This window comes from Corythoichthys intestinalis, chromosome 3, assembly GCF_030265065.1.
Source record: "Corythoichthys intestinalis isolate RoL2023-P3 chromosome 3, ASM3026506v1, whole genome shotgun sequence".
In the NCBI taxonomy this organism is placed as follows: Eukaryota; Metazoa; Chordata; class Actinopteri; order Syngnathiformes; family Syngnathidae; genus Corythoichthys; species Corythoichthys intestinalis.
The window spans coordinates 34,710,250-34,728,744 of NC_080397.1; the positions used below are offsets into that span (position 1 = coordinate 34,710,250).

Sequence of the window (18,495 nt, forward strand, 5' to 3'; positions counted from 1 at the left end):
TGTGTGTTTCATAGGGAGCAGGGCAGCTTTAAACCACTAATCAGTGATTGACTGACTTAAATAGTTTGGCAAAAATTGATTTCAATTGCTCTTTAAGTCTTCTTAGGCAGAGGGTTAATTTATCCCACCCCCCTTCTGTCATTGTTTGCATGCTATTCTCATTAAAATATAAAAACCTATAAATGTTTGGGTGGTTTTAGTTACATCAGAGACTGTTTTTACATCGGTGTGATTTTGACAAAGATCAGATCACGTTTGATGGTGTTTTTATTAGGGCTGTCAAACGATTAAAATTTTTAATTGAGTTAATTACAGCTTAAAAATTAATTAATCGTAATTAATCACAATTAATCGCAATTCAAACCATCTATAAAATATGCCATATTTTTCTGTAAATTATTGTTGGAATGGAAAGATAAGACACAAGATGGATATATACATTCAAAATACGGTACATAAGGACTGTATTTCTTTATTATAACAAGAAATCAAGATGGCATTAACATTATTAACATTCTGTTAAAGCGATCCATGGATAGAAAGACTTGTAGTTCTTAAAAGAAAAATGTTAGTACAAGTTATAGAAACTTTATATTCAACCCCTCTTAATGTTTTCCTTTTAATAAAATTTGTAAAATTTTCAATCAATAAATAAACTAGTAGCCCGCCATTGTTGATGTCAATAATTACTTACACAATGCTCATGGGTGCTGAAGCCTATTAAATCAGTCGCACCCAAGCGCCAGCAGAGGGCGGCAAAACTCCATAAACACAATTAACAAGCATTTCACTGTACTGTCATTTAAATCTGTCTGAGCGGGGCATTTGTGCGTTAATTGCATCAAATATTTTAACGTGATTAATTAAAAAAATTAATTACCGCCCGTTAATGCGATAATTTTGACAGCCCTAGTTTTTGTACAGGAATGTGAGACATTCCAAAAGGGTCAGATACTTTTTCATACCACTGTACTTTTTTACCAGGACTACTTTTACTATTACTTGAGTAATATTATTTTGAAGTAAGGCTACTCTTACTTGAGTAAAATTTTTGGCAAATCTACTCACCTCTGAGTATATTTATCTGTGTATTGTACTTCGTAATGAGGAAGTTGTAGGATTTACACAGGTAAGTAGAGTACCTTAATTTGTTTATCTTTATTAAATAACATCCCTATTAAAAAAATGCCCCCCAAAACCTTTGTTTACTCGCTTTATCTTTGTGTTTTATTTCCATGTTTTTGGATTTATCATGTTTTTCTTTTTTCTGTCTGTTTGTTGTTGTGTTAATGTATGTTCCTTAAATCAAGCTTTTGTGTATATGTTTTAGAATGCGGTTATATTTGTCTTCTTAGGTGTTTTAAATCCAGTGTATTAATTCGGCAATCTTAAGTATTGCTAACGATTGTGGCACTCAGAACATGGGATACATGCCATTGTGCCTCATAAGATACTTATTTTCTGAGCACAATCAATTTGTAATGCTGTTTTTGTGTCCCTCTCACAGGTATCTGGGGATCACACGGCCCTTAACCTACCCGGCACGACAGAATGGTCAGCTGATGGCAAAGATGATCTTGGGCGTGTGGTTGGTTTCAGCATCCATCACTTTGCCCCCCTTTTGCGGCTGGGCTAAAAACGTCCACACAGCCGGCGTGTGCCTCATCAGCCAAGACTTTGGCTACACCATTTATTCCACAGCCGTAGCCTTTTACATTCCTATGCTGGTAATGCTCTTCATGTATTACAAAATCTTCCGGGCAGCCCGCAAGAGTGGTGCCAAACACCGCTTCACTGACCTTTCCCGCCGCGAGCGCCTCGAAACGGTGACTAATGAGGCGCTACGAATGCAGGGCCTGAAGCCTCCTGGTGTGGCGGAGGAGTGCGCCGCTTTGTCCCGACTGCTGAACCGTGAACGGAGAAACATCTCCATTTTCAAACGAGAGCAGAAAGCGGCCACAACACTAGGGGTTATAGTTGGGGTCTTCACTGTGTGCTGGCTGCCATTCTTCATTCTGTCCACTGCAAGGCCCTTTATCTGTGGGGTAGTGTGCAGCTGTGTACCCATCTGGCTGGAGCGCACTCTGCTGTGGTTAGGTTACGCCAACTCCTTAATGAACCCCTTCATCTATGCCTTCTTCAATCGAGACCTGCGCTCCACTTATCGTGACCTTCTTCGCTGCAGATATCGAAACATCAACCGCCGACTGTCGGCGGTGGGCGTGCACGAAGCCCTCAAGGTTTAAAGAAGTTTCACAGCTGACATTGACTCACAGTGAGACGTGCTGGCCCTGCGCTTGTACTAGTGTACCTCGTGGATTGTGGCGTGTATGGAGCAGGCCTGTAGATAAAATACATTCTGACAGAATGTGAGTCACTGTTGGTAACTCTGTGGTCCCACTGCAAAGGCAGATAGACAGCATTGTCATTTCTATGTCTGTTTATGCGTGTGTGTTTGAGATAGAGACTCAGTTATGCTATTTTTGGAAAGAAAATCATGGAGTGAACTTGTGAAATATTCAAGTCGACACTGCTTTTGTGCATTTATTGTTGGGTGACACAAGCTGTGTTACATAATCTGTCATTTTTGTGGTCTTCATAAATATGAAGGCTGATCAATTTCTGTATACTATAAAATTATGTTCAATAAGGAACAGGGGTTGAGCAAAATGTTCTTCTGTTGAACATATCCTGTGTATTTTACTGTGCACTTGAGGTATCACCCGCATCGCTTCTCTCTTAGAAGTCGTAGTTTTAAAATGCTTGTATCACTGAATTAACGAAGAAAGATAATAAATGTTCCACAAATTGTTTAAACTGTGATTATGAAAGATGACATGGATTTCACCAATGAAAATGTCAGTGATTTGTTTGGTGTATGCCTGAAAGATCTGTCCTACATTCCCCTTTTAGATCCGAACTCGTCAAACGTCACCATAAGTGTTCCATATTTCACATTATCACACTTGAATTGTATCTGTCTTGAGTTTTTTCAACTGCTGTTGATTTTCACACCACAGTTGTCTTGCTGACCTTAAAAAAAAGGAGCAAGTAAACTTTGCTTAATAAGATATTGTGATTTAGAGAAGTGATTCTCAATAGAGAAGCGGTGGGTCGTGTAGCCATTTTGGATGGATTGCTGGCATGTAATAAAAACCTCTAGGGGACCCTCAGTTTAAAGGGACCCAAGGATAAAAGACTTGTTGTTCTTAAAAGATAAACATTATTGTTAACACTTTATAATAACTATCCGTTTTACTAGTTAATAAATCATTAGTAAACTGTTGATAAATGATTTATTGTTGATTTGTGAAGTATTTGTTAAGTTTGTTAAGCATTTACAGGGTGTTCCAATATGGTTGATCCCATTCTAAATGCCCATGCTCATTGATGGATTTTAATAAAACTATATACACTTTATGTTGAAGGTCATAAGTTTTATTGGTTAAATATACAAAGAAGAGTACAAATATTTGTTGGTTCTATGGCAGATTTTCATAAATGTGCAACATGAGCGCTGCATGCAAAATGCCTTATCAAAATTGACAAGGATGCACTAAAGGACCCAAATGCTCGACAGTTCAATCCAAAGATTTATTTTCCAGTTCATAAAGTTCAAAAAAGGAGGTTAACAAAAATTCACAGTATCGGCTGGACATTAATCAACAAAAATTCACAGCAACAGCTGGACATCAATCAACTGAGTAGATTTCACTAGAAACAAAAAGGCATTAGTTCAAAAACTTGAATCGTTCTCAAAAAGGGGCTTACACAAGGACGTGGTGTAGAACGTGGCAGGATAGCAGACAAACCGACACTGGGCAAGGTTAGAAGCAGGCTATTTATACAGAGGGTCACATGTGGACGCAATCAGCCTGATTGGCAAAGGCAGGAAGTAAAGTTAACTCTAGGAGGCACGCCACTAACAAAATAAAAGAATCTGACATGAATCAACACAAAACACTAACAAGACTTCCGAGACGTGACAAAAATGCCTTTTCTTTTGAAGTGAACGGCATTTCTTAACCTGAAAGATGAAATGCCAAACATTACACAGTGTTTCAGGTTAACAACACATTGTAAATGCTTAACAAACTGTTAACAAATATTTCACAAATCAACAATAAATCATTTTTCAATAGTTTACTAATGATCTATTAACTAGTAAAATGGATAGTTATTATAAAGTGTTACACATTATTATTAGTTAAAATAATTTGATATTACAAACCCTCAATGTTTTTGTTTTTATACAATTTAATAAAACTAGTTTAACTAGGAGGTCGCCATTGTTGTTGACGTCACAGGGCGGTGATGTCACTAGGCTACACCGGACTTCCAGAGTATGACCTTAGTGCAGTGGTTCTTAACCTTGCTAAAGGTACCGAACCCCGCAAGTTTCACATGTGGATTAACTGAACTCTTCGGAATTATAAAATGAAGCCAGTTTTCCCCCCCAAATTCAAATTCATCTAAGCTAGCAAGCTAATAATTTAGCAAATTCCTGTTCAAAATTCTTCTTTTGACAGCGTGTTTTATACACAGGTCAAAATTTGAGACCACGCTGCCCATTGGTCTGTTGTATTCCCTCATATCAAGTGCGAGTCAACCTTCAACTGAGCAAACCAGTTTCTCTTCTCATCAGATCAAGGACTAGCAGTTAAAAGAAATGGATTACTGTAATTTTCGCACTATAAGGAGCACCTGACTATAAGCCGCCACCCACTAAATTTGGCATGAAAATGGCATTTGTTCAAAGATAAACCGCACCGGACTATAAGCCGCAGCTGTCCTCACTGTATTATGGGATATTTACACCAAAAGATATTAACCGGTAACACCTCATTTGACAGCGGCATCATACGACTGTCTTAAGACCAAATGAACAACCATTGCTTCATTTGGCTATCACTGCTCCCTAGGGGGAAGACAGTCAACCTCTTCTGCCACCTGCTGTCAACACTGTTTTTGTCCAACATGCCTCCTAGCATGCATTGCAGCGCTACAGATGTAAATAACAATCAAAATTCATGTTCTGTGCTAATTATTTCTTCAATTACTGTTCCAGTGTTTTTATTCATTGCTAGTTATGGTATTTGGTAACACTTTATTTGACAGTGGCGCCATAACACTTGTCAGTAGACAATTATGACATTACACTCTCATGAGCATTAATAAATGCTTATAACAGATGTCATTTAGTATTATCTGGCAAATTATCTCACTTTTGAATGGATGTATAAATCCAAGCTGGAGATAAATGGAGTTAGTGACAAAATTTACTGGATGACACTTAATGACATCCGTCATAAGCATTCAGTAATGCCCATGATAGTGTCATATCATAATAATGACGGTCTTATGACAGTCTTATGACGCTGCTGTCAAATAAAGTGTTACGTACTAACCCAAATAAAGCTGCAGGATTGAAAATGAAGGAAAAAAGTAGCTGCTTACAGTCCGAAAATTACGATAAGCCTGTAAATGAAAAATAAACCAATCTAAAACCTGGTCTAAAAAGCCACTTTGCCTATATTTAATCAGCGTATGAAAATAGGGCTTTGCATTTCATTACCTTCGCTGAATCCCTTAGACTTACTCACCGAACCCCTGGGGTTCGTTCGAACCCAGGTTAAGAACCACTGCTCTAGTGTCATAAACATGTCATCTGTTCAGCCCTTTAATTTTGAACCCGAGAGAACCATTAATGAGCATGACAGCACTGTCAATATTTAACAAAACGAGCAGCAAAAGCAAAATGAACAGGAAAAACGGGATGAGACGAGGGCATGAGAAAACCCGTGTCCAAAATGTGCTACACCGGTGAAACGTCCTACAAGAGGCGAATTTGACACCAAAGTACTACCGTGCACTTTCAGTTTGTTTTGTTTAGATGCATACAGACGGAAGATACTAAGGATGCCTTAAGAAAGTACTTAAACGTGGTAATATCAAATAAGGGTGGTTGAACATATGCTATGTGACTAATGTAGTGAACAGATCAACGATATGCTTTAAAGCTACCACAAGAAAACCCAATGCTTAAAACTATTGGAGGGAAACACAGGCAAAAAGTATTTTGAGGCAATAAAAAGGTAATAAAAGACTCAATCAAAACACAAATAGTAAGTGCTCGTCGCTTTTAAACGATGTGCACATGTGTTGGACGTCTTGGCGTGGAGAAGGAGTTAGAGAACACCAGTAGTGTTCGTCTCTTGACAGTGACAAACTACGTCGTCACCCCGAGCGTCCATTGGGCGCATAAAACAAGGCGCCCTCCGTAGGTCAAAACATGTACTATAAATTATAGATTTTTAAATGAATAGCAATATTTTATGTGTTTCTAATAAAATATTTTGATAAAAGAGAACAATTGTGGCTTATTAGAGCCTACAAGTCTTAAGTCCGAGGTTCCCTTTAAGGCTTTTCTTGTAGTATGTTTACTAAAAAGAACTACTAATGTTGCACTTTAATAAATAATAGATAGAAGCCAAGATATTCAATATTGTGCAAACCGTTGTCATATTCAACCTTAGCTTCTTAAAAGAGGTGCTCTGAATGGCACTTTTTACTTGTAAATGTGTATTTATGTTCAAAAATATATGAGTCATTTTGCCGAAACCAGATATTTGCTACCAAGTGTCAAAATGTGATACGGCCACTGAACACATTGTAAGATGTCGATTGATTACTAGATGATTTGTCGTAATAATGGGTCCATCACTACACATTATCAAAATGGTTTGCACACTCACCTATTCACACTGTTTTGTTTCTGTTATTTCTTTCTTTTGCTAAGTATTCCCTCCCCACTTGCTGTCCTCTCGGCAAGAGTAGGCAGCAACGCTACTTGTATAATGAAGCATATATATTAGAGCTATCCCGACTAGTCGACGTAGTTGACTTCATCGATGACGTAAATGCGTCGACAAGCACAACATCCCGTCGACGGTTAATGAACGGTTATAAAAATATATGCGTGGAAAGTTGAGAATTTCGGATGCTCGGTATGTAAGCGGGGAAAGTGGCACAAAGCCAAAAAAGCGTACCAGAGTGGCCAGAACATTGAATTATTTCAACGAAACAAAGGAGGGTACACTGTTGTGTCCTGTCTCTTCAGTGCCACGCTTGCATAACAAGCTGAGCGGGCTGTAAATCAGTGCTTCTCAATTATTTTCTGTTACGCCCCCCCAAGGAAGACGTAAATGTTTCGCGCCCCCCCCCCAACTCTCTGCCGCCACTGTAAATAGTATCATTCGTCTATATTACTATTATAAGTACGCCTCAGCCTAACATTGAGTCCTTCTTTTTCTATTAAAGAAAAAAAGTAACATAGATCAACTTATAATAAAGTATAACTTTTTTAACATTGTGTTGCTTGTAACAGAAAAGACTTAACGCGCATCAATTTGCCTGAAGTTAAAAAAAGAAAAAAAAAAAAAAGTCACATCCAAACTGTAAAAATACACTCAAGGTACATTTTTGACCATTTGATACTGAAAAATAAAATGTAATAAAATCAGTAAATAATAACAAATTCAAATTGATTAGAAACATTTACTCTTCAGGACAACATGCCAAAAAATTTGACCAAAAAAAACCCCAAAACTGAATAGAAGGGGGGGGGGAAAGTCTTTGGACAGAAGGAAAGTTTTTATTTTCGCTGATTCACCACAGTGCTCACTGGTTTACTGATATAACACTGACAAAGCGGGACGATTGTGACAATTGGCAATATTCGGCACATTTTCGCTGAAAAACAATCAAGCGGCTTATCAATGAGATTGAGGTCTAATGTCTTTAAGTGGCGTCTTAACTGATTTGGCTTCTCCGCTATAATCATTTTTAGACTCAGTAAACAGTGGTCTTTCCTCATTTCCCACTCTATTAAAAGTCAAAGGCAAACGGCCCGAAAAAAGCGCATTCTCGGCGGCCGAGGGAGAACCGTAGGTGAGGGCGGTGGTCGTGACGATCCCAAGCCGAAGACGGCACTTCTCGGCCTGACACGTGAGAACCGAAGAAGACAGTGGGTCGCTGCGTGAGTCCAGCTCTGCATGAGTCTCTTCCGTGTGCTCTTGCTTACTTCAAAAATACTGCACGCACTTTGAAAATGAGAGCGCCACTGCCACCCACGGAGTGGATGTGCAAGTACACTTTATTCTAGTACGGCAAAAAAAAAAAAAAGCATGTTCCCCGAGGTCACTCGCGCCCCCCCTGGCATTGCTCTGCGCCCCCCTGGGGGGGGCGCGCCCCACCATTTGAGAAGTACTGCTGTAAATGAACACCTAAAGCGCTGTCACCCAGTTGTAATTTTGGAAGACGACAGGAGACAACAAGCTGGCAGATCGTAAGTCCATCTATCTAACTAACGACATGTTTTATTGAAGTTGCTAAGCCTGCTGCGATATGCAATGAGTCCATTTATCGCACGGCAAATAAAAATGAGGGCGGTAATTTTCATGGCCGCGTTTTATCGCCGCGTGCGTGTGTGTGTATATATTTGTGCGTGCTATAAAACATTTGCAGTCTTCTCCAAAACACAAACTTGCAGTTAAAAGGTGACACTTCAAACATAAAAAATAGCTGGTTAACAGCATTTGCAAAAAAAAAAAAAAAAAAAAAAAAAAAAAAAAATATATATATATATATATATATATATATATATATATATATATATATATCATTGACATCACATGCAATGACGAAAAGTACTTCAGGTCAACATTTCAAAATAAAAACGACATTTTTGTCATAAAAGTAACGATTTCTGGAGTTAATCCTACATACTTTAGATTCTACACTAAAATTAGCTTTAAAATGACATGCTTTATGAAAAATCTGAATGGCAATGAGTAATTATTACAATTATTATAATACTATTATATATAGTAGTCTACTATAATATTAATGTAAGATATTTTTTTAAGAATTGTTTTGAATCATGTCGGAAAGGCAAAGTCAGTGTTCTGAATCTGTTTACATTCCATTCTTTTGCACTAGTTAATGCTATCAGCATTTTACCTCATTGTTTATTTGTGATGTATTATTGGTATTTACATGTTTATTTGTACTTTAATAAAGTGTTCTAAAAATTTTTTTGTGAATTAATAAGCGTCAGCAAAATTTTTATTGCTAAATTAGTAAAAAAAAAAAAAAAAAAAAAAATAGATTAGACGACTAATCGTAAAAATAGTCGGCTGACTAATCGGGAGAAAATTAGTCGTTTTTATATACGTATATTTGGCCAAATTTCAAAATTGTCCTATATATGTGTGATACATCATTGGAAAGCTTAAAATCTCAATTTTCTGGGGGAAGAAAATTTTGAACAGGAGGGCATTTTTTAAAAAATGTTTTTTTAAACAGCAAAACCATATATGGAGGTGAGAGCATGCGAGAGCAGAATTACAGATGCCATGACTTTAACCAGATATTATCGTGTACTTACCTTGTTTTGATCCAAAAACTCCATGTTGCATGTATCACTGAGTGTCAAGACACAGCTGTGAATGGCCACAGCTGGATCTTTGGGGGATTTTATGGGGGAAAAATGGTAATATAACAAGGGTCGTGATGCAGAAATAGCAGACATCAAGGAGACATCGAGATTTTCTTTTTTATATATTTACCCTTTTAAACGTTTTTTTTTTTTCCACTTTTTTTTGTTCGGATCGATTATTTATCATCTAACATATCGGGGAAAATGCGACAGTAACAAAAAAATACAATTTAGCGATAGTTACTGTAGATATCCGTGACTTTTTTACAGACACCATTTTTTTCATTTTGACGTAATTGTTTAAAAGTTTAAAATATGCGAGTGAATAATTTTTTAAAGTAGTTAAAAAAAATAAATAAATAAATAAAAAAACGAAATATGAGACATCAGTTAATGATTCTAAGCTAAAAACGACAGACATTTTGAATAATAAATATAAATAATTACCTTTATTTTATGGCTGGGTTGAAACAAAAGCGGTTGCGTGACGTCTGTAAACGGGGGTTTTCAGGGTAAAACGGACAAATTAATAATAGTTCGGGGGCTTCATGCGCCATGAATCTGCTATGGCAGCATATAGACATACTGTTCTATCAAACACAATAGTTGTTTTGTCTTAAAATACAGCAGTTTCTTTTAAAGAAGAGTGAAAGAGCAGAAACTGCTTTTTCAGTCTTGGCTGTGTTTTCCGCCATATATGTTTAATGATGTGTTTTTAAAAAAACATTTTTAGTTTCACTTTTACTTCTGTTCTTCATGTCTCGCTGTCCCCCCAAAACCAATAAATATAAACAACCATTACGGGAGTACATCAAACCCCTATGTGCCAGGTTAAAACTGTTCAGCCTTTAAAGACATTCAGATTCCCATTCTTAGTTTCTAAGCAACTGAACAGAACAAGTTAAAAATAAAATGTTTGATGATCTTGAATTTCCTCAAATTTCAAGGAGAGCAAAATGTGATTACTTCGCCAATTCGGATTTCAAATATTTGCAGATTTGAAAAGCTAATCAAGAGTACAAAAAAAAAGATCAGTCAAAAATCTCATTTTTAAAACATTTACCCTACTATCTGGTTTCGGTGGAATGGCTCATATACATACATTATATTTTCAAAGGCTGTATTTTAAAAATACTTTCTTACTTGTTAAAGTGTGACAATAAAAAAAAAAAAAAAAAAAGCGGGTTCCAAGGTGACAACAATTGAGAAGAAATGATTTAAAAAGTGTTGCACTGCTACTCAACGGTGTCTCTGTCTTGTTTGTTTGACAAAACGTAAACACTTCCATTACAAGTTTTTGGTCACTTGTATAAATTTGCATCCAAGCCATCAGTCAAACTGTGTGTGTGCTAATTCTACCTCGACTTTGAAAATACTGTACATTACCTCCAGGCTGATGTGACAAACTATTTCAGCAGCTCTTTTTCTATCATTTCAAGTGGATCTTCAACTGCTCTGTGATTGCTCTGTATCAACACTTTGTCATGGTCTTTAGTGGAAAATTATATACTGACTTTGTAAATAAAGAAATCCCTGGTAATAATGCCGCTGTGGTCCTGGCCAATCCTCACATTTGTATTTTGATTGAGTTGGTCATACTGCAACCACACTGCACAATATTCTCTATTGTGATTCCCACTCAAGCTTGTTTTTATCTTTAGCACGATGCACTTCATTCAAAATTAATCACACTTCTAGATGAGACTAATGCGTGCATGCAGACAAAAGCACACCTAAAGACATGTTTGAAGCCTTTGCTGAAGTGTTTACCCAAAAGAACTACCCTTATTACTATGTTTGTTTGGGCTATATTGTTTGGAAGAAAGCAGTCTACTATGTCCTTGATGGAAGTATTTTGTGGTGCACAGATAGAGGAAGTAACTGTAACTGTGTGAAAGTGCTTTTTAAAACTTTCAGCATGAGTGGAAAATGACATACTAAAGATCAGATAATGACTTTTCGAATGTCGCTGAGCTGCAATGCTGTTGATTGGCATGTTAAAGCAACAATAGGTGACTTTTAAACCATTATAAAATATTGTCATAACATTTGGGATGATATGTCGACAGACAACTAGTTGAATGACACCTCTTTTACATTTTGAGGGGGTCTGTATCGCTTTTACTGGCAGTAATTAATTTTGAGGAGGGTGGCAGGAACCCTGCCATACACACCAAAAAAAACCCCTGCAAATGTGCTGACTGCTTTACGGCCTATGTCACTTCTTCCTTTCCCTATTCATTATAAAGACGGAAGTCCATGCTAACGCTTTTGCGCGAATTCTGCAAAGATGGCAGAGCAACAGACAAAAAGTTTTGTCTGAGGAGGAAAAAGAAAGGGCAGCTACCAGGATATGCAGACTTAACATTGGCCCGATTTTCACTCGCTGGCGTGACCCCCGCCCCTGACGAGTTCGGGTGGGGTTAGCCACACTAAGCCACACGTTTGCTAACCGTCATATGCTATTGTTTATCCATAACTGGATTTATTTCCTTATTACTTTTTATCCTACACACAGCTGCTGGAAACAGAAATGTTGTTTAAAATCAAATCTTGTCTAAAATCAACTAAAACTTAAAAGTTACAAAGTGTTGCTTTGAATGTGAGCACTATGGAACATTAACTCATTTACTGCCATTGATAGCAATAGACATATGATCCATTTTAACTGGGATGTCTGGCACACTTAAAAGCAGTTATATATGTTTTAAAATCAATTTTGTCAAGGCAAAAGTGTTAGAGTATTCGTAACTCAATTCATCAATTTAAGCTACCCGCAAAAACATAAAATATCAAGTAAGCTTGACTTTTAGAAAATGTTTTATTTATCTATTTACTATTGAATGATAATGATTAAGTTCCATTGAAGTCTATAACGAGCAATTGCAGCCAATGACTTCATTTGTGAAATACCTGATAAGCTTTTATAACAGTAGGGAGGTTGTTGATGTCTTACCACATAGGCAAGGCAAGGCAAGGCAAATTTATATATATATATAGCACAATTCAACACAATTCAAAGTGCTTTACATCACATGAAGATCATAAAAATCACATTTAAATCAATACAACGTAAAAACCAGGACAATCAAAATAGGAAATAAAATTATACATAAAAATCTCATTTAATCACAAGTAGAATAAAAATAAATAAATAAAAATAAAACAAAAACTACTAAATAATGATTGAAATCAGCAATGGAGATAAGCACAAGAGGAATAGAAAGCAAGTAGATTGAGATATATAGACAGTTATGGATATGCAGTGCTAAACAAAAGCGTTTTTAGCCCTGACTTAAAGGAGCTAACAGTTTCAGCATACTTCAGACGTTCAGGTAACTTGTTCCAGAAGTGAAGAGCATAATAACTAAATGCTGCCTCACCCTTATGGTTCTTGTCCTTGGAACATGCAGGAAACTGGTTCCAGATGACCTTAGGGGTCTAGATGTCTCATAAGAATCTAACAAATCAAGCATGTATTTTGGTCCAAGGCCATTAAGTGTTTTGCAGACGAGCAGTAGTATTTTATAGTCTATCTTTTGACTCACTGGAAGCCAGTGTAGCGATTTCAAAACCGGTGTAATGTGGTCCAGCTGCCTTGTATTTGTGAGGACTCTGGCTGCAGCATTCTGTACTAGCTGCAGCTTCCTGACTGATTTTTTATCAAGACCCGTAAATATACCGTTGCAATAGTCCAATCTGCTGAAAATGAATGCATGCATAAGTTTTTCCATGTCTTGTTGAATCAGAAGCCGCTTAATTCTGGTTATATTTTTTAGGTGGTAATAAGCAGATTTAGTGACGGACTTTAGATGGCTATCAAATTTGAGGTCTGAGTCAATAATTACGCCAAGGTTTCTGACTTGGTTTGTGGCTGTAAGTGACATTGTGCTAAGGTGCCTGCTTATCTTTGACCTTTCCTTTTTTGGCCCAAAAATGATCACTTCTGTCTTCTCCACATTTAACTGGAGAAAATTCTGGCACATCCATTCATTGATTTGATGAATGCATTTACTCAGGGAGACTAAGGGACTATAATCAGGTGGGGACACAGAAATGTACAGTTGTGTGTCATCTGCATAGGTGTGATAGGAGATGTCGTACTGTTCCATAATCTGAGCTAAGGGAAGGATATAGATGTTAAATAATTTAACAATAGTCAAATTTCTGTTTAACATGTTTTAGCATCGTTTAGCATCTTTGGGATGTGTTGTAAGCCCGATTGAGTGTAAAGTGCTTAGTTGCCGCCACGTATTGTGGCCAAATTGACTGCGTGTGTGTTGAGAGGAGGACTTCCGGGTTGTGCACGCGCATCCGCGCCCACCATTGTGCTCATTGCACTGTACAATCCACTTGTCTGTTGTTGATTATTGTGCAGTCAGTTTGCATTGTTTTACATTGGCACTGATATGCTGTTAACCATAACCCGAAATTCAGAAGTTTTGACATTAGGCTTAATCTATGAGTTAGCGGGGTTTAATTAGTCGGTGAAGTTGATTTCAACAATTCCACGCAGTTTGTATGATATTCTATAGTTTCAGGGCTCCGGAGTGGCTAAGCTAGCACGAGTCAACGGTGCTTAGCGTATTTTTCGGACTATAAGTCACACCTGAGTATAAGTCGCACCAGCCATAAAATGCCCAACAAAGAGGAAAAAAACATATATAAGTCGCACTGGAATATAAGTTGCATTTTTGGGGGAAATTTACTTGATAAAATCCAACACATAGAACAGATATGTCATCTTGAAAGGCAATTTAAAAATACAATGGAGAACAACATGCTGAATAAGTATACAGTATGATAATATTACATGATGCATAAACAACGAAATGTGAATGTGGCCGGTATGTTAACGTAACATAGCTATTAAGAGTTATTCAGGTAACCGTAGCATAAAGAACATGCTAACAAGTTTACCAAACCATCAGTGTCACTCCAAAAACACCAAAATAACATGGGAAATGATATAATAATGTGTTAACAATTTCACACATAAGTCGCTTCAGAGTATAAGTCGCACCCCCAGCCAAACTATGAAAAAAACTGCGATTTATAATCCTATAATACGGTATGTGAAAAATTCTGATATACCCCTTTAAATTCAATCATCGGAAAGTCCTTGACATGTGATGACATTTTTCTGTTGTCATTCTTGTGTTGAGGTGGCAAAGGGAGAAAAAATGGTAAAAAGTAACTGATAGATTACTTAGTTACTTAGTAACTTAGTTACTTTGATAATGAAGTAATCAGTAAAGTAACTAGATTAATTTTTTGAGGCGTAATCAGTAATCAGTAATTAAATTACTTTTTCAAACAATCTGTGACAGCACTGAAAATCACACAGATGAAAATACAGTGTCTGCTTTGACTAAAACCACCCAAACATTTATATGTTTTCATATTTTAATTAGGATAACACACAAACAATGACAGAATGGGGAAAAATAAGTAAGTGAACCCTCTGTTAAAGAGCAATTGAAACCAATTTTTACCAAACTTTTTAAGTCAGGTGTGTGCCCAATCGCTGATGAGTGCTTGAAAGCTGCCCTGCCCACTATAAAACACACGCCTTGATGTAAAGCATTGTCTGATGTGTATCATGGCTCGGTCAAAAGAGTTGTCTGAAGACCTGCGATCAAGGATTGTTGATTTGTATAAAGCTGGGAAAGGATACCAAACCATCTGTAAAAATCTGGATGTTCATCAGTCGACGGTCAGAGAAGTTGTCTACAAATGGAGAGAGTTTGGCACTGTTGCTTCTCTCCCAAGGAGTGGCCCTCCACCAAAGATGACGCCAAGAGTTCTGCGCAGAATACTCAGTGAGGTAAAAAAGAACCCTAGAGTGTCTGCTAAAGACTTACAGAAATCACTGGCTGAGTCCAATATCTCTGTGTACACATCAACTAAGAAGCCAAGAATGGTGTTCATGGGAGGACTCTGCAGAGGAAGCCACTGCTGTCTAAAAAAACATTGTTGCTCGTTTAATGTTCGCAAAAAGGCACTTGGACATTCCACAGAAGTTTTGGCAAAATATTTTGTGGACTGATGAAACCAAAGTTGAATTGTTTGGGAGTAACACACAACATTGTGTGTAGAGGAAAAATGGAACACCTCACCAACATCAACACCTCAACCCCACCGTGAAGCATGGTAGAGGGAGCATCACGATTTGGGGTGTTTTGCTACCTCAGGGCCTGGACAACTTGCAGTCATTAATGGAAGAATTAATTCAGTTCATCAGGATTTTTTGAAGGAAAACCTGAGGCCGCCTGTCAGACATTTGAAGCTAAAAAGAGAATGGATTCTGCAACAAAACAATGATCCAAAACACAGGAGTAAATCAACTTCAGAACGGTTTCAGAATAACAAAATACACGTTCTGGAGTGGCCAAGTCCAGACTTGAACCCCACTGAGATGCTGTGGCATGACCCAAAGACAGCGATTTATGCCAGAAATCCCAGGAATCTGACTGAACTACAGCAGTTTTGTAAAGTAGAATGGGCCAAGGTTAGTCCTGATCGATGTGCCGGACTGATCTGCAGCTGAAGCGTTTGGTTGAAGTTATTGCTGCCAAAGGAGGAGCCACAAAATATTAAATGTGATTGTGACCTTACTTATTTTTCCCCCTTCTGTCATTATTTGCACACTATCCTCATTAAAATATGAAACCATATAAATGTTTGGGGGTTTTTAGTTAGAGCAGATGTAACCGATTTGAAACGCGCCGCGCCCCGACACGATCCGCTCCCACCTCTCTGACCAGGCTGCGACGCGCTCCATATCAACAGTGCAGGGACGATAACCACTGCGCCAATAAAGCTCGAGCCAACGGCACAGCCGTCAGCGTCCCTACTTGAAGGCATCGGAGGGTAAGGTTTTCCACGCACCACCTCACACACGTGGACCTGCGTGTACCCGTCACACTCACCCCCCGAAAACCTTTGTTGCCGATCCGGGTCACGGCACCAATGGAACCGGTTTGAAACGCGCCGCGCCGCGCCTTGACGCGATCCGCTCCCACCTCTCTGACCAGGCTGAGATGCGAACCCACGCAGCGCTCCATATCAACAGTGCAGGGACGCTAGCCACTGCGTAAATAAAGCTCGAGCCAACGGCGCAGCCGTCAGCGTCCCTACTTGAAGGCATCGGAGGGAAGGTTTTTAAGGGAAGGAACCGCCTCACACACGCGGACCTGCGTGTACCCGTCACACAGAGACTGTTTTTTCATCCGTGTGGTTTTGACAAAGATCAGACCACATTTGATAGGGATTTTATGGAGAAATATGAGAAATTCCAAAAGGTTCAGATACTTTTTCATACCACTGTGCACCTGGCTGCCAAGGCACCCTAGCTGGGAATCAATGCTGGACTGTCAAGGTAGCCTTAAGCACGTATCCAGTGCCTTAATGTGATATAGTGACAAATGGGATAGCTTATTATTTTGACTTTTTTTTTTTTTTTAATGAGGAAAAAAGAAAATATCCAAGCAACATTGGCTATTTCACAGTAGGAATCCTTCCAATCCCGGTGCACACACCTTCAAAACCCTTTCAGAATTTTTATGGGAAGTACTTAAAAGATGCTCAGTGGTCTGATGTTTGACTATTTACAGCAGTCTGACACTGAAAGAAAATATTTGAATGTCCCTGGAGTGTAAAGTAGGGACTTGTCCTCTGCCAGCATGTTGACCTTTTGCTTGGGCACATAAAATAGCAGAATGCCTCAGTGCACCTTGTGAAGCCCCGTGACAATGTCCAATATCCAAGCATCCATGTCAACAGGAATTATACTTAGAATGAGGGCAACTGCATTTCACTTGTAGTAAACATGGTTTGTATCTTGAGCCAGCTTTCTTGATAATAGTGCTGAGCGGGTGATGAAGAGGCGAAAATGTGCATGTGAAGATGTATATACAGCATTGGGGTGCAGCAAAGTAGCAGATGAACCTTGCACAGACGGGATGCTGCCCAGAAGCCTTCCTGACAGTGCTGACAATTAAATGCATACAGTCACTTTGCTTTGCTTTTTTAAATATGCTCTTGTAAGTGAGGAAGCTTTGATTTATTTTAGGAAAAGACATTTCACTTTTGCGAATATCTTACCTCGTCCTGGATAAAAACATAGCAAGATAAGAAGAAGTAATTTATATCAAATATTGCAGAAGGGTAATTTATAACGTTTTTCATTTAAGTAAATGTCAATGGTGCTTCTGGAGAAAATATTTTATATAATGAAAGAAAAAAAAGCATCAAGATACAAGGCCAGGAGCGAAAAAAACAGGGCTTGCTTTTTATCAGAAAGCTTGATTCAAGGTGTCATGATGGTGAGGACAATAGCGTTTAAAAAAACGTGCTCTTAACTTTGCAGGCTTTGGCCTTGCACGCTTTTGAGTTCTTCAATTACTTCTAGAACTGCTGCTATTCCTTGGGATTTATGGTGCAAAAATATTGAGGAAAGATTTAAGTTTAACAACAGCTTGCAAAGCTTGATTTCCATTACATACAGATTTACAGTATGATTTAGATTACTACTAGCAATGATAGTATTTGATGAGCTTGTATTCATGTGGGAAGGTTCCTTATCTGTTACATTTGCATTCCTTTTTGCAAATTAATCATCAAACACATACACATGAAGAGATTCGAGGGTGAAAGGGTAAATAGTAAATTCTGAATTCAGAGTACATTTGTCCAATTAACTTGTGTAATAACCTTGAATGATTATAAGCAAATCAGGTTTAGGTGTAAAATAAGCAAGACAACATTTTCCTTTGCTGTTGAATGGATTCATTTCAATTAACTCAACAAAAATCAGTGGCAGAACAATATGAATGGCAGATAACGAGGCTAATTTCCTCTTTTTTCGATTTCATTCAAAAGTTTTAAACATTTACAAGTGATGTTTGGAAACATAGTTCATCATATAATTTTAGTGTGAAATGCAATAATAATAATAATAATAATAATTAAAAAAAAGAAGAAAAAAAAAAAGA

The 18,495-nt window shown here is 37.8% G+C and overlaps 1 protein-coding gene across 1 annotated transcript in view; it reads left to right on the top strand.

The window, feature by feature from the left end:
• htr7c (5-hydroxytryptamine (serotonin) receptor 7c) overlaps positions 1 to 8,637 on the top strand; it is a 54,361-nt gene extending 45,724 nt beyond the window's left edge. Inside the window, exon 2 of the mRNA XM_057832359.1 lies at positions 1,508 to 8,637. Coding sequence (XP_057688342.1) covers positions 1,508 to 2,246 — 739 coding nt within the window. The 3' untranslated portion in view covers positions 2,247 to 8,637. The remainder of the gene's footprint in view (positions 1 to 1,507) is intronic.
• The last annotated feature ends 9,858 nt before the right edge of the window (positions 8,638 to 18,495 follow it).